Here is an 18,061-nt window from a genome sequence, read left to right as displayed (position 1 = left end):
AAATGAACTTTCAGAGACATCAAATGGCCAATAGGTACATAAAAAGAGGCTCAATATCACTAATCGACAAATTAAAACTACAATGAGATATCACCTCCCACTTGTTAAAATGGTTGTCCTCAAAATATAAGAGATAAGTGCTAGAGAGGATGTGGAAAAAAAGGAAACCCTGAATGAGATTGTAAACTGGTGCAGACCCTGGAAAACAGTATGGAGTCTGCTCAAAAAGTTAAAAACAGAACTACCATACCATCCAGCAATTCCATGTCTGAGTATTTATCTGAAAATATATCCACTCCCATGTTCATTACAGTGTTATTTACAATAAGCAAAATATGGAAACAGCAAAGTGCCTGTTGATAGGTGAATAAAGAAAATGTAGAATATAAATATATGTACATATACACACAATGTAATATTATTTAGCCATGAGAAATAACAGTCTGCCATTTGTAAAAACTTGGATGGACTTCGAGTACATTGTGCAAAATGAGATAAATCAGACAGAAAATGGCAAGAATTGTATGATACTACTTACACATGAAATTTTAAAAAGCAAAATTGCAAAAAAAAGAAAAGAATAAAATGGTTGTTCCCAGAGGATGAGGGGATAGGAAAGATGTCCTCTAAAGGGTACAAACTTACCATTATTAGTAAATAAGTCCTAGAAATAATGCACAGTACAGTCAATACAGAAAGCAATATTGTTTTATAATCATCAAACTTGCTAAGGGATTAGAATTTAATTATTCCAACTACTAACAAAGATATTCATGTAACATGATAGAGGTACTAATTACTGCTATAATGGCAAAATCATATTATAATATATAAAGATATCAAATTAACATGTTATATACTTTAAATTTACATAATATTTTGTGCCAAGTATATCTCAATAAAAAATAATACTGTGCTCAAGATAGCTTGCAAGTATGTTCTTAGAAACATCTTTTAAAAATAATGAACTTTCAAAAATGTTTCCTTCCACTGAGAAAACTTAACTGTGAAATACATAATTTAACTGGCAAAGGCACCAAATTCACTGGTCTAAGGAATGGAGAATGAGGTTTCCCTACACAAAGGCTCTGACAGACCCAGTGAAGGAGGGCTTAGTAGCTTGAATTCATCTTCAAATGAATGCATTCAAAGTAAACCCCAACAAGTCGAAAACAGAACTAAACTTCATAGCCTAAGAAGCCGGGGTGCACTTACAAACAAGGTGGAGTGTACAGGGAGGGTGAGGAGCTCTGTAGTGAACACATCTGACACGGGTTTAGTTAAAACGTGCCTAGCTGTTAAGTCGATCTCTAAAAGTCCAAAGAGTAACTTTCTGTCTCTTGTGACCAGGAGTGAGCTAAAAATACGAATCAAGCATCCCTAGAATTCTGCCTTTTAGCAGCACCCCAGTCACTCCGCCTCTCTTGAGATGCCCTAGAACCTGAGCACTGCTGGGGGCTCGGGCGAGTATGGACCCCTTGTCCGGGGCCGTGAGCGCTGCACCAGCACCCCTTCTCCTCTAGAGGGGCTCATCACTGGCTCTCCCGTTTTCCATTCCTCCAGTGATCTGGGGTGACTGCTCCCTTTAATCCAGTCATTCCACAAGTCCTACTGATTCTTCTGTGAAATGTCTCTTACATCCATCCCTCCCCTTCCACCCGATTCCGGTCCTTATCACACGAGGGCAGTAACCCAGTCTCCTTGCTTCAACCTCTTTGGCGCCCATCCACACACACACACAAATTCCATTAGATTAATCCCATCTAAAAACTGCTTTCGTTTATTTCCCTGCTTAAAATTATTTTCCACTGTCAATATGTGAGATTAAAATTATCAACTTGGCATTCATAAATGTCCATAATCTTTCCTCAAATTTCCTTCACACTCCAACACAAATGGTCATTTATTTTAACCAAACAGCTCTTCTCTTTCCAAAATACAATCTAAACTTTTTAACTTGCTTGTGCCAGCTTCTTTTTCAACTCCCCACTCCAAACCACCCAGTGAATCTTCCCCCAGTATGGTAGCGTGGAAACATTAGGGGCACTGCCATCAGAAAGACACGAGTTCAAATCCTGGGTCCACCACTGCCCAGCTGTGGATAAGCAGATCGAGTTACTTAACCTTTCTGCAGTCTCAGTTTTCCAACCATAAAATGATGAAGTGCCACCTGCCCCAGAGTTATTGTAAGGATTAAATGATGTAACAGTAGCTGGCACATTTATTAATTTTCTTCACTGCATCTTAAACTCTTAAATCTCCTCTGGATCCAGCAGTAAACCACACTTATATGATCAATTAATCATTTATGATCGCCTGAAAATCATTTATGGACTACCTAGTTAACCAGGCACAAACATCCTTTAGAAAGTGAAGCTACAAAGCAGAGGCATCACGTGACTTCTTGGATCTGCCAAGTTCTGTATAGTCAAGCAAATCACTGATTTCTCTTCTTGTATCCATCCTCCTAGGCCAAAATCAAGTAACTACTTTGTGTCTGGGAACAATTTATAAGGCACAAATAGCTAAACACTGTGTCTGGCCACAGCAAGTGTTGAAATGTCTTTGGAATAGTGAGAAGTAAAGGTAGATTTCCAGAGTTCCAAATATTTAAATGAAGTTCTAGAAACAGCCATATCAGCATAACAATTTTCAATTGATATTTGCTTAAATTGTCTAAAAACATGCACACATGCACACACAAAGACTAACCATGAAAAGAAGACACAGAATTAACTCAAAAAGAATTAAAGAAAAATTTAAGGATGGAGAAAGATCATTATACCTTTGTAGCTTCACAAAGCAGGGAAAAAGTAGAGAGGGTTGAGGGAAAATGTAATTTATCAATATATGTTGCTTCTAAGCAAACCACTTCTGAAGTCTAATTTTAAACTACAGGCTCTGATTCTTTTATTCAATCAAACATGTAAAGTAGTGTGCTACTGTATCTTTAAGCAGCTGACTATTGGTATTCATGTCTATTTCTTAGTCTAAGAGAACTGTCTAGGAAGAGTAGAAGAATTCAGAAATCCTCAATAATTAATACCATTATTAAATTAACAATAAAATAACATCAAGAATTAATATTACAATGCAGGATATTTTACAGAAGAACAGAGAGCAACACTATTTTTTATAGTGTTTCACCAAACCAAACACAGAAGATGCCAAATAGGGTAAACTCTTACTACTTAAGGCTAAACTTTAATAAATAGTTGGGATTTTATATAAAACATAAAAAGGATATTATACAGTAATCATGGAAGAAGAACTTAAATAAAGAAGTACAAAATAATATGGTCAGTTCCTTAGCCATTATTTAACTGCTGATGAAATTTTTATTACTTTAATCTCATTTTTCCAACAAAAAAAAGACAAAACGAGGTTTCAAGGGTATCATCATTTGGCAAAAACTTAACATCCTCCATCTTCTGCAATAAACAATGACTCATACACGCAATCTATTTTTAAGGCTGTTAGGGATATGTACATAGAATGCATAAATGTAAAAGGATTCAGAGAGAAAATTAATGTCTTTTAAGAAATAAATTATTTTTTTTAAGTATACAGTTCAGTATAATCACCTGTGACTGTTCTATTTCTGCTTTGTTTAACTTGATTCCAAGGATTTCAGCAGCAACTTTCTGAAAACACAGGAAGACCTGCATAACAAAAACAGGTTTAAATGATTTAAAACAGGCATGCCTAAGTTACCTTCAAACAAATTGAACTTTCTAAAAAATGATAAACAGCAAGAGCTGCAAAAATATGATGTACCAGGTTGTTCCAAGAATAGCTTTATTTGTCAAATACAGCAACATTTAAAGTATAATAATTTTTAAAATGATTAAACCATAATTTGAAAATTCATACACTTCACTGAACTGGTCTAAATTTACACACTTATCCTGAAAAACTTACACTTTTAAAGAGTTAACATAATTAATTACAGCTATGACATAAAAAAAAAAAAAAAAACAACAAACTACTAGCCAAATAATAAACTGCTGTAAGTCCTGAAGAAAATGAAAGTAGGGTAAAGTTTTTCACTGCCAATTTTACACTGATCTTTTGATATGGCATTAGCCTACCTTGAAAGGTCTTACTTTCCACTCTTTCACAATCTCTAAAGTTCTAATCAATTTTAATAAATTCTCTCTGGAGCAAAAAACTTAGTAAACTGTACTGTATTTTGTCAAACAGAAAAGCAGCAGTATATGACTTCCCTGATAGCCTGCAATGCAGAAGACCCCGGTTTGATTCCTGGGTCAGGAAGATCCACTGGAGAAGGGATAGGCTACCCACTCCAGTATTCTTGGGCTTCCCTTGTGGCTCAGCTGGTAAAGAATCTGCCTGCAATACGGGAGACCTGGGTGCGATCCCTCAGTTGGGAAGATCCCCTGGAGAAGGGAGAGGCTACCCACTCCAGTATTCTGGCCTGGAGAATTCCATGGACTGTATAGTCCACGGGGTCGCAGAGTCGGACACCACTGAGTGACTTTCACTTTCACTTTCATAATCCAGTATCATGAAACAAAAATCTGCAAAGACTTCTATAAACATCCTTTCGTACATAGATAGCTTATATGGGGCCCACTATGATTCCTGGAGCTCCAATACAGTCTTTGCTTGTCTGCATATCTTGTCTTTACCCCCTAAATATCCGAGTTTATTCTGACCCCTACTTACTCATGACTCAGTTCAGTTCAGTTGTCGCTCAGTCGTGTCCGACTCTTTGCAACCCCATGAACTGCAGAACAGCAGGCCTCCCAGTAATCACCAACTGCCAGAGTCTACCCAAACTCATGTCCATTGAGTCGGTGATGCCATCCCACCATCTCCTCCTCTGTCGTCCCCTTCTCCTCCTGCCCTCAATCTTTCCCATCATCAGGTTCTTTTCTAAAGAGTCAGCTCTTCGCATCAGGTGGCCAAAGTATTAGAGTTTCAGCTTCAACGTCAGTCCTTCCAATGAACACCCAGGACTGATCTCCTTGAGGATGGACTGGTTGGATCTCCTTGCAGTCCAAGGGACTCTTCAAGAGTCTTCTCCAACACCACAGTTCAAAAGCATCAATTCTTCACTACTCAGCTTTCTTTATATTCCAATTCTCACATCCATACATGACTACTGGAAAAACCATAGCCTTGACTAGACAGATCTTTGTTGACAAAGTAATGTCTCTGCTTTTTAATATGCTGTCCAGGTTGGTCATAACTTTCCTTCCAAGGAGTAAGCGTCTTTTAATTTCATGGCTGCAATCACCATTTGCAGTGATCTTGGAGCCCCCCAAAATTAAAGTCTGACACTGTTTCCATTGTTTCCCCATCTATTTGCTATGAAGTGATGGGACCAGATGAAATGATCTTAGTTTCCTGAATGTTGAGCTTTAAGCCAACTTTTTCACTCTTCACTTTCACTTTCATCAAGAGGCTTTTTAGTTCCTCTTCACTTTCTGCCATAAGAGTGGTGTCATCTGCATATCTGAGGTTACTGATATGTCTCCCTGCAATCTTGATTCCAGCTTGTGTTTCTTCCAGCCCAGCATTTCTCATGATGTACTCTGCATATAAATTAAATAAGCAGGGTGACAATATACAGCCTTGACATACTCCTTTTCCTATTTGGAACCAGTCTGTTATTCCATGTCCAGTTCTAACTGTTGCTTCCTGACATGCATATAGGTTTCTCAAGAGGCAGGTCAGGCGGTCTGGTATTCTCATCTCTTTCAGAATTTTCTACAGTTTATTGTGATCCACACAGTCAAAGGCTTTGGCATAGTCAGTAAAGCAGAAATAGATGTTTTTCTGGAACTCTCTTGCTTTTTCCAAGATCCAGCGGATGTTGGCAATTTGATCTCTGGTTCGTCTGCCTTTTCTAAAACCAGCTTGAACATCTGGAAGTTCACGGTTCACATATTGCTGAATGAAGCCTGGCTTGGAGAATTTTGAGCATTACTAGCGTGTGAGATGAATGCAATTGCGCGGTAGTTTGAGCATTCTTTGGCACTGCCTTTCTTTGGAACTGGAATGAAAACTGACCTTTTCCAGTCCAGTGGCCACTGCTGAGTTTCCCAAATTTGCTGACATACTGAGTGTAGCACATTCACAACATCACCTTTTAGGATTTGAAAAAGCTCAACTGGAATTCCATCACCTCCACCAGCTTTGTTCATAGTGATGCTTCCTAAGGCCCACTTGACTTCACATTCTAAGATGTCTAGCTCCAGGTGAGTGTGAGTGATTACACCATCATGATTATCTGGGTCATGAAGAACTTTTTTGTACTCATGACTACTTACTGAATATTTATCACAAGTTCAATAAGGCTACCCACTCCAGTATTCTGGCCTGGAGAATTCCGCAGACTGTACAGTCCATGGCGTTGCAAAGAGTCAGACAGGACTGAATGACTTTCACTTTCAACAACTTAATTTTAACTTCTAATCAAAAAGAGATGATGTCCCCAAAAGGCTTATGTCATTTGTACCCCAAAGAGCATTACATATTATAGTTCACTGATGGTCAAAGTTCAAGGAGAAACAGGAAAGCTAGTGTGGTGAAATGGAGAGAAAAGGAGGACTGTAAAAGAAAAACAGCAGAGTGACTAAGAGCATCAGGTAAGCCTAACAAATCAGGTAAGATCTGTTGGGCTATTATGGGGAGGACTTTGGCTTTCATTCACTCTGAATGAAATGGAGGGTGGCTTGATGTGACTTCTGTTTTAACAAGGTCAATCTGGTTGTTGTACTGAATATTCACTATAGAAGATCAAGGGTCAAAAAGAGAAACTGGCAAGAACATTAATGTAAGAGATGATGGAGGCCTGAAACAAAGTGGCAGCAGTGGCAATGGCAAGAAAAGTCACCAGATTATGGGCACATTTTGAAAGCAGAACAACAGGACTTGGTGAGAGTTGTGGTATGTTAGAGACAGGAGTCAAGGATGACTCCAAAATTTTGTGGTCTTAGCAACAGATAGGAGATCTACCATTTACTGAAGTGGGGAAGACTGGAAAAGATCTGACGAAGAAATATCAAGAGCTCAGTTCTGGACCTGAATCCTGCATTAAACTGGGACTGACTCTTAAGACACTTAAGCAGGAGTGCTGGGTTATATGAGTCTGGAGTTCAAAGAGGTTTGGCCAAAGCCATGAGACTAGATGAGGTCACAAAGGGAATAAGTTTAAAAAAGAGAGATATCCAAGGACTGTGCCTAGGGCAATTCAATGAAGGAATCTGCAAAGGTGATAAGAGAGTAGTTGTCAAGGTAGGAGGGAAACCAGAAGATGTAGTATTCTGGAAACTAAGTGAACAAAGTATTTCAAAGAGGAGCGAGTGATCAACTATTTTATATGCTACAACTAAATCAAGTAAGATGAGGACTAAGAACTGGCCATTGAATTGAGCAAAAAGGAGGTCACTGATGACCTTAATAAGAGTATTTTGGGGTGAAATATTAGGGGCAAAAGTCTGACTGGAACTCTTCAAGACAAACCGGGAGGAGAGAACTGGAGATAGCTCTTTTGAAAACATTCTACTGGTAAGTAGCAAAGAGTAAGAAACAACTAACAATGTGGGTGATCAAGCATTTTCTTATATTTAAGGTAAGAGAAGTCATAACATTTCGTGTGCTGATAGAATAATCCAGTAGACGGGAAAAAAATGATGCAGGAGTGAGAATTTTAAGCCATGTTTGTTACTAGGCAAAGAGACATGGGACTAATGCACAAGGAAGGAGTTGAGCCTAGCTACGAGCAGAGACAGCCCAACCCACAGGAATCTCAGAGGGGACAGAGAGGTGGGAATGGACAGTGGGTGGGAAGGAGAGTTGGGGGAGACAAGGTGGCAAGAGTATGTCAAAGTTGTCTTCCCTTTGTTTCAATATTTTTTTTATAAAATAAGAAACAAGGGAATCCGCTAAGAGAATGGATGATGAAGGTTTGAAGATTTGAGAAGAGAAGCTATGAAACACTCATCTAGGTGAAGGAGAGAGACAATGGCCTAAGGATGTAAGTACTAAACAGCATTAAGGTCCACTTGAAGTGAGCTGACTGTGGACTGTAAGTGAAACCTCCAACATTCCTCTAAGCTTTTTTCTCTCGTCATGTTCAAATACATGAGTGCAATCATATAAAGGGGCGTAGTCAAGGTTTAGTCAAATAAGTCAGATAAAGTGACTGACGGGAAAGGAAACTGACAGAGTATTGCATGGTAATGATTTTGACTGACCATGAGTAAGGAAGAAAGGAAAATGAGGACATGAAAGGTCAGGGGCAAGTGTTAGGATCAATGTCATGTAGGCCCTGCTGCGGCTGCAGACTGACTAGACTAGGGCATTCAAGCTGGTCAGTAATTAGCATGCCTGATACTGAGATATGAGATAACAGAAGGGCTACAGTAATCCGTAATGACAGAGCATGGGGGTGCATGGATGAGGTGGGGTGGTGAACAAAGATACTGACACCACTAAGAATTATGACAAAGGTAGTATCAGAGAAAGTACAGTAAGACCGGAGATCAACTTCTCAAGCAATGAAGGGAAGTAACCCGTGATCGGAGATGACGTAAAGTGACTTCACAAGAACAAACCATTTCAAAGTTGCCTTTAAAAAGAAAACAATGAGGATTTTTACAAGTACACAAAAAATACTAAGTCATTAAACACAAGCTAAAATACTGGAAGTTAAAATAATTCTAAAATGACAAGAGAACCCCAGGAAGATAAGTGAGGGTAAAAGCCCAATCCATGGATGGGTTTATCAAGAAATATTGATACTGTATACATTTTTAAAGTAGGTAGGTGTCCCACATTAGCATTATCCTGGGTAAAGGGTTCTAACATATCACATTTTTAAATGAGTTTGATCCCTCAAAAGATTAAATAACTTTATATTATTTAATATTTACCCTAAGCATATAAACCATCAGTGAAATCATACAGGGAAAACATGAAGAAGATTAAACCACAGAAAAATTCAAACGTCCTTTGGTCAAGAAAATTAACGATCAAACAAAAATCTGGGCAGCGGAAAGAGAATATTTGCAAAAATTATGACAAATGGCTGTTATGTTATCCCTAACACAAAAAGGTCATAGAAAATTTTAAAAAGCAACAAAAATATAATAAACAGGTAATAAGCAGAAAATCAACAATAAATTTATAATAAGTACATAATATTATAAACAGATAATAAGCAGAAAGTAGGTAATAAAATTTTAAAAATTTCAAGCTCAATAGCAGTCAAAGAAATTTAAATAGTAAAATACCTTTTAATCCCTTGTCTGCCAAACTGACAAAGTTTTAAAAATAAATAAATTCTGAATGTTAAAAAAGATTACAGAGATATGGCACTCATACAATGCTGATGGTAGGATAAATTAACTTAGGCTTTCTGGTGGTAATTTGGCAAAAGGTTTCAATTCTCTTCCAAGGAAATAATCAAAACTTACAGACAAAATTTTACATTAGAAATTTTGCAAAATTTTACAATGTCCTGAACTTGGAAACAATCTATATATCTAACAATAGGGACCTGGTTGAATAAATCTGAACATTTATTTAATGGATTATTAAATCTAGTGAGATTTTAATCTATTTAGTAATATTAAGTGACATGAGAAAATTTTCTACAGATAAACATATTAAATAAAAAAATACAAAATTATTTCTATATTATGATCTCAATTTTTTAAAAAATAAACATTTAGCATGGTTAATATGGTGAACCCTGGAATGTCAATCCTTAGGTTTACAAATCCTATCTCCACCACCTATTCTGTGAACCCTGAACCCCCACAACATAAGACTATTCTATAAAACAAAGATAATTACTTATGATTTCTAGAAAATAAATCTGACTTATATGTGAAGATATTTTAGACTAATTCAAAAATATTTTAACATCATTCTAAACTTCTTATTTAAATGGTTATGGTGATTTACAGAATAAGCATCCATTCAAATACAATTAATTAATTAACAACTAAATAGAGATAATCAAAGCAGTACATGTCCATCACAAAGTAGGCACTCAGTAATCGCAGTCCACTAGCCGTGGTAGCAGCAGCATCAGAAAATGAGACTATCATATGAGGTTATGAATGATCATCTCTGGAGGGTGAGATTATGAGTGATTTATATTCTTTTTAACTTTTGTATTTTTAATTCCCTAAAAGAACCATGAAATTATGTTAAATAAATTATAAGAGGAGTATCAATAGAGTAAGCATGTTGTATATAACCTAAAGGTATTTTATGTCTTCAATAGGAATTAATCCAAAAGTTAAGTAATGGAAGTATACTTCCTATGAGTATTAGTAAATAAAAGTAAAACATCATTTATAATATTTAGCATTCATTATCTTACTTACAGAGTCTCCTGTCTTTGCTGAGACAAAGTGGCTACTAAAACCATTTTCCTGGCAAAATCTTAAGTGTTTTTCAGGTTTTACTGTTCGCATATGCTCCAAATCAACTAGAAAGGTAAACAAAAACAGAGAACAAAATTCAGTAACAAAGTCAATCAATAAATATTTAATAAGTTTAAATGTGACTTCTTTTCCAAGATTATACCCCAGCTTAGACACTAGCAGTATAATTTGTGGCAATTCTTTCAATCTCTTTATGCTTCAGTCTCTAAATCTAAAAACTGGGAAAAACAAATGGATCTATTATATACAAAGTTCTTTGAGAATTAATCCATGTTTAGTGTACAATGGGGCTTCCCTGGTGGTTCAGCTGGTAAAGAATCCGCTTGCAATGCAGGAGACCTGGGTTCGATCCGATCCCTGGCTTGGGAAGATCCCCTGGAAAAGGGAAAGGCTACCCACTCCAGTATTCTGGCCTGGAGAATTCCACGGACTGTATAGTCAATGGGGTCGCAAAAAGTCAGACACAACTGAGCGACTTTCACTTTCATGCACAATGACCAGCACATGTTAAGTGCCCAGAAAACTAAAAGCTATCATTCCTATTATCTATATAGTTTGAGGCACATTTGATGATACTCAAAAATATGCATTAGTATAATGCATTTAAACATAGTGATTAATTGTAACATATACTTTCCACAGCATATTTGGTTTGAAAGTTTAACTACCTTAATATATTAATTACAATAGTTCTGTAATCTCTATAAACTTTAATGTTAACACAAGCATATTATTAATTTTCTGCCAAAAGATATCAATATTTCGTTGTCTACTTACTTTATTTACAGTTATGGCTTAATTTCACAAAGACATAGCTCATTTGCTTTCCAATTCTAAAAGTGTCCATTCTCAAAGCAGTAATGGGCCAGAATATATTTTCTTGAATAGTGGTAGGTGCTTTAAAGCAAAGCATAGTACTCATATCCAATACTGGTTTTATCCAACACAGTCTAATTTTTTCAAATGTGATCTTTTATTGAACAGTTTCTCTTTTTACAACACTACAAACCCTATAAGGGTGTTGATTCAATGCTGTCAAATTATAAGGCAAATATATTCACAGGATTTAAGGACAACTAGGCTCTTTGAGTCAATATAGGAAAAAAAAACTTAAACTGATTTCCTGAGGAAGGGACCCAACTGACTTGTAAAAACTTGTAAATTTGCAAATCTAGTAAGCTTACATAATAGTGGCAATTGATTTATCAACTAAAAAATGCTCTCATAATACGTAAAAGTCTTTATTTGAAATTACATTGAAGGTCTTTAGTTTGTAAGCTCAAGAGATCTTTCTCTAGGAGATTTCTGATCTACTGGGGGATTCCTGAGCCCCATTTATACTGCTTAACTAGGATAATATGCACCTTTTTTCTTTTCTGGCCACAACTTGCTGTTCCTTAAACATCACTGAGACTTTATTTACAAGAAGAGGCCAAAAAATGTCCAGATACCACAGGCATCAATTTGTTGATGACTAAAATACTAAGCTATTAGCACTGACATTTGTACATCTAGTTTACCATAATATTGAAGTTAGAATACTTTCCTAATTCAACAAGAGTAAGAACAAATCATGTCACTAGGAAAATTCCCCAGTGAAATCACTGTCCAATTAAAAAAATAAAGTCTGTCATTCAACATGTATGTGCGTTTGTCTTTTCTAATGAAGACAGTCTGCCACGGTTGTGTCTTTCTTTCTTTCTTTCTTCTCTCCCTTCTCCACTTGCCCTACCAGATAACTCCTCAACTACTTACACAGATAAACTACTATAAATTTATCTATATAGCACTGGGGGATTTACTAACCAAAAGTTTTTTCCCTAACAAAGATAATCATTAGAGACTAATAACTATCACTAATCAATTGATACAAAATTATTCAGTAAGTATTTATTATATACCAAGCTCTATGGTAGGCAGTGAGAACCCAAAGAGATACAATCCAGGTCCTAAAAAAATTACCACCAGTATTGGGAATATAAAAAACCATTAAGAAACATAAAAGTTATCTTAAATAACCGAGATTTTGAGAATGACACAGCAGATATAGAAAAGGCCCTCGCAGAATTTGACCATTGTTTTCCTCTGTTGTGTTAGAATTTAGTGAGCAAAATTTAAAAGGCCTTAATTACTAGAGTCTGTTGTTGTTCAGTCACTAAGCTGTATCCGACTCTTTTGCAACCCCAAGGACTATAGCCACCAGGCTCCTCTGTCCATGGGATTACCCAGGCAACTATACTGGAGTGGGTTGCCATTTCCTTCTCCAGGGGATCTTCCTGACCCAGGGATCAAACCCATGTCTCCTGCATTGGCAGATGGATTCTTTATTTCTAAGCCACCAGGAAAGCCCTAGTTACTAGAATACTTCATTCTAAATAATCCAGAAATAAATTCTGACAATGAAACTACAGTGAGATACTGGTAAATTCTTTCATTTCTTCGATTTCTGAAAGCATCCTTAAAATTATTATCCAGTATTCATCTAGCATACATGTGGTAACAATCTTACTGATATGATTTAATTTCCCTTATATCCTTCAGTGCAGGGGTCCCCAACCTTTTTGGCACTAGGGACCAAAGACTTCAATTGACTTGAAGACAATTTTTCCATGACCAATTCAAGCGCAGTAGGGTTCTCACTCCTATGAGAATGCCTGTCGCACATCTGACAGGAGGCAATGCGAGCAGCGGGGAATGGCTGTAAAGACAGATGAAGCTTCGCTCGCTCACCAGCTTGCTACTCATCTCCTGCTGTACGGCCCAGTAGCTAACAGGCCAAACACTGGTACCAGTCCATGGCCCAGGGGCTGGGGACCCTACTTCAGTAAACCAGTATTTTATTTTTTTTAATAAAATACTTACTCTTATTATTTTCTTATTTTAATACAGCTAGTTCCTGTATTTTATTTTTGAAAACGGAATTAAAATCTCCCAACAGCATTAATACATAAACATTTCCCAAATATTCAGAAAAACAATTATCAAAAGGATATAAAAAATGTCACTAACTAGCAACAACTACTGTTAAAATTTTGGTGTATATCCTTCCAATATCTAAACAACTGAAGGACATGGGCATTAACATTGTAATACGCAACTTTCTTTCAGCTCTACTATACTATACCCTGCTTAAAGTATGCTTAACAATTTCAATGGATAACCAGTTTACTGATCACTCACTCTACTCATTCAGCGAATATTTGAGTGCGTACTATGGCTAGGCAAAGAGAAGGAAATGGCCACTCTAGTATTCCTGCTTGGAGAATTCCATGGACAGAAGAGCCTGGTGGGCTACAGTCTATGGGGTCGCAAAGAGTTGGACACAACTAAGCAACTAACACAAACACAGACATGGCCAGGCACTGTCCTAAGAGCTGCATATGTAACAATGACCTTACATTTTAATTCAGAGAAACAGACCAACAAGTAAATTACAAAGTATTGCAAATGTTGATATATCTTATTGAAAAAAAATAAAATATACATGAGAGGAATTACTCTTTCAAACACGTAGGTCAAAGACCCTTAAGGTGAAGACCACACTTACCACACTCAAAGAGAAGCCAGGAGGCCAGAGTGGCTGATGAGTTAGCAAGAGAGGGAAACAGCAGGAAATGAAGTTTTAAAAGCCAGGAACTATATAGGTCACTAAAAGAGAGATGCAAAGCTAGTGGGAGGTTTGTAAGGAAAAAAAAAATTTTAAGATGTAATCTTACAGTTTAAAAGGCTGGGGCTGCTGAATAAACCACTGTTTGTTGTTTTAGTCACCAAGTCCTGTCTGACTCTTTTGCGACCCCATGGACTGCCCATCAGGCTCCTCTGTCCATGGGATTTCTCAGGCTAAAATCTGGAGTGGGTTGCCATTTCCTTCTCCAGGGGATCTTCTCAACCTGCATCTCCTGCATTGCAGGTGGATTCTTTACTGCTGAGCTACTGGGAAATAAACTGTAATTAAATGTAAAGCAGAGAAGACACGGAGTTAGATTACAGTAAAACTCTAGGAAAGAGAAGACCGTAGTTTGGACAAAGGTGGGAACAAGAGAGATGATAAAAAGCAGGGTAGATTCTCAATATATTTTGGGAATAAAAAGTGAGTAAGAAATACTAATAGATTTGACATGGATGTAGAAGATAAAGAGAATCACTTGAAGATGGTTTAACCCGGATTTTAAATGACACAGTGTATTGTAGGTGTTGTTCCAGGTACACACAGCGCATGGATGGAGCTGCTGAGCAGATCAAGATTTACAGTTAAGTAGTGCTGGAGTTTTCCCAATCATGTACAATTACTGAAAAGAAGGGCAGGTAATTGAAGATAAAAAATGTTAAGGAGTAGATTATATTGAAAAGAGCATGGAATTTAAGTTAGATAAGAAGAGGAATTCGGAAAATGAAAAATTGGTAAGATTAAGCAATGTCAGAGTCTTAAGTGGGTTTAAAAATTACTGAAATTGGGTTACCAAAGATGAGAGATAACAGACAAACTGGGACACAAGAAAGTGGTAATTGATATTATGGAGAGAGTAAGTCTTCAGAATAACTATGTATACCTATGGCTGATTCATGTTGAGGTGTGACAGAAAACAACAAAATTCGGCAATTATCCTTCAACAACAACAACAACAAAAACTATCTTAGTGTTGACAGGTGGCAACATTATAGCAGATGATGAATTCAAGGAACTGAGAGACCAAAGTATTAAAAGGATAATTGGTATGCAACTAAAATTGCTAATCAAGATAGCAATAGTAATGCAGTGACTGACCCAGGAACCAAAATCTTTAAGAAATTCAAGGCAGTGAGTGATTCAGGGGTTGGCTCATGTATAATCATACAGCTTGATAGTCAAATCTAAGGGTTTTTAGGCAAGATAAAGAAGATCTGGAAAGAGCAATAACAAGAAGGTCACTACCCACCCTCCAGTACTAATGATAAGGCAGATACAGGAGGGACGTCAATATTTGAAAGAGCTTCAGGAGACGGCAGTACTGTCCTTACAGGAGAGCTAAGTGACAGAAGTAGTTTAAAAACTTTGGTTCAAGGAAGATGTTGAGAGTATAGGAATTTTACTGATATCTTATTTGTAAGTTCCTGAAGACCCAATAGAAGAATCTCAGAAGTTAAGAAAGGGCAGAAACAGGGGTCTGAAAAGTGAAGGTCAGAACTGTATAGGATCCGAATGCAGGAAGTAAATCAATAATAACAATGTCAAAGGCTTTCTTGTGTAGCTGACATAAACGGAGATTAAAAAAACACGAGATGAAAAAATTCTAAGATGGTGTTGGACAGACAAGAAAACCCAAATTTTTCACTGTCAAAACCAACTGCGCTCAGCCCCCCAAAAAATCCCTTAGCTCACTCACCTTAACCTGGAAATTAAAATGGAACAAAAGAAAATAAGTTATCAAGATACTAAATCTATCTGCCATATTCTTAAAACTCACATGGTACATAAGATGGAAGTCTTAGAAGCCAATTAACTTTGGCTAACAAGAATAATTTGGATAAGAAGTTGGAAAGCTGCTTGAAAAATTAATATGTACAATTTTTACTATAATTCATGGCAAATAGATGGGGAAACAGTGGAAACAGTGGCTGACTTTATTTTTGGGGGCTCCAAAATCACTGCAGATGATGATTGCAGCCATGAAATTAAAAGACGCTTACTCCTTGGAAGGAAAGTTATCACCAACCTAGATAGCATATTCAAAAGCAGAGACATTACTTTGCCAACAAAGGTCCATCTAGTCAAGACTACGATTTTTCCAGTAGTCATGTATGGATGTGAGAGTTGGACTATAAAGAAAGCAGAGCGCTGAAGAATTGATGCTTTTGAACTGTGGTGTTAGAGAAAACTCTTGAAGAGTCCCTTGGACTGCAAGGAGATCCAACCAGTCCATCCTTTCTAAAGGAGATCAGTCCTGGGTGTTCATTGGAAGGACTGATGCTAAAGCTGAAACTCCAATACTTTGGCCACCTGATGCGAAGAGCTGACTCCTTAGAAAAGACCCTGAGGCTAGGAAAGATTGAGGGCAGGAGGAGAAGGGGACGACAGAGGATGAGATGGTTGGATGGCAGTACGGACTGAATGGACATGAGTTTACGTGGGCTCCGGGAGTTGGTGATGGATGGGGGGCCTGGCGTGCTGCAGTCCATGGGGTCACAAAGAGTTGGACATGGACTGAGTGACTCAACTGAACTGAATTGATCACTACTAGGCTTGAACCCTAGTATGATAGTCCTTACTTTCCTTTTTCACAGTAACCTATGAAGCCATCTGTTGAAAATGGCAGTTCCAGAAAAATGGAAGGAGTCTGGGTTTCTGAAAGGGAGATGAGACACTGATAAGCAGTAACAGGGTTTGGTCTTTATATAAGTAAGAAATAAATTGTTATTGCGTTAAGACAGTGAAACTTCAGGGACTGTCTGTTTATAGCATTTAGCATTACCTTAACTAATACAGACTGTTGGTGGTGGTGTTTAGTTGCTGAGTCATATCCAACTCTTTTGTGACCCCATGGACTGTAGCCCTCCAGGCTCTTCTGTCCATGGAATTTCCCAGGCAAGAATACTGGAGTGGGTTGCCATTTCCTTCTCCAGGGGATCTTCCTGACTCAGGGATTGAACAGATTCTTTACCACTAATTACCTTAACTAACATAAAATATAGATTTTCATCACTCTTGTTAACAATAAACCTCTTCCTGAGCCTATATAGGGTCTTGAGTTATTAACTAATGAAAACTTGAAGTTATAATTAGTCAGATCACAAAATCCAGCATTACAACCATCTCTTAGATTCTGGTTATGTCATATTCAACTAAACAGTTTAAAAATTACATCAAACTTAATTATAAATTGAAAGGCAATTACATTTTTAGTTACCAGGGAAACAAATACAAACCAAATATAAACCACTGGAGAAATGTTCTTTCTTCTGCCATTTAACAGTTCAAGTAATATGTACATGGAAAACAGTATGAAAACAAAAGTGCATTCTCCTTTTGTTAACACATTTCGCTGGAAGATACAAAATATCTGAAAAATTATCAAGTCATGACAAATCTTGTTTCATCCATATCCACGTTCTTATTTTAAAGCAAATCAAAGCCATGTCATTTCAACCATAAATATTTTATGATATATTCTTAAGATGCTTTTTTTTGGTTTTAATGAAGAACAAAGCTTTGATTTAGAAGCAACACATGAGAATTTTGAATCTAAAGCTGTCACTTTCATCCTTCATTTGGTCCTGCTGATTCCAATGGGACACTAATCCCCTAAACTGATGTGATGGTTCAAAATTTACTTATCTTGATAACTTTCAGGATAAAGTGGCCTTAATATCAGGATATAGAAACAGATTTTGATGAGTAACAGAAAGTGAATGGTGTTTAATTAACAATACACAATCTTGATAAAAATGACATTATGTCAAATATCATCATAAAGTAAGTGTCATTACAACAATATTTTTCATATCCCAATAGATGATCTTTGTTATTATTTTACTATCTGGAGTGGTAGATTATATATAAACACTAGTCTCAGTAAAAGAAATAACTTTTCTAAAAAAAAAAAAAAAAAGAAATAACTTTTCTGAACTTCTCAAATGTTTGCATTATGGCAAAA

The 18,061-nt window shown here is 36.8% G+C and overlaps 1 protein-coding gene across 5 annotated transcripts in view; it reads right to left on the bottom strand.

The window, feature by feature from the left end:
• Positions 1-18,061, bottom strand: part of RAB28 (RAB28, member RAS oncogene family) — a 108,458-nt gene that overhangs the window by 17,199 nt on the left and 73,198 nt on the right. For all 5 annotated transcript variants that reach the window (XM_025289693.2, XM_006075828.3, XM_006075827.3 and 2 more), the window contains exons 5-6: positions 10,371-10,474; positions 3,585-3,662 (exon numbers count right to left, since the gene is read on the bottom strand). In XM_025289693.2, coding sequence (XP_025145478.1) covers positions 3,585-3,662; positions 10,371-10,474 — 182 coding nt within the window. The remainder of the gene's footprint in view (positions 1-3,584; positions 3,663-10,370; positions 10,475-18,061) is intronic.

The sequence above is a fragment of the Bubalus bubalis genome, chromosome 7 (assembly GCF_019923935.1).
Source record: "Bubalus bubalis isolate 160015118507 breed Murrah chromosome 7, NDDB_SH_1, whole genome shotgun sequence".
Lineage (NCBI taxonomy): Eukaryota > Metazoa > Chordata > Mammalia > Artiodactyla > Bovidae > Bubalus > Bubalus bubalis.
This window is presented reverse-complemented; position numbering and strand designations above follow the sequence as displayed.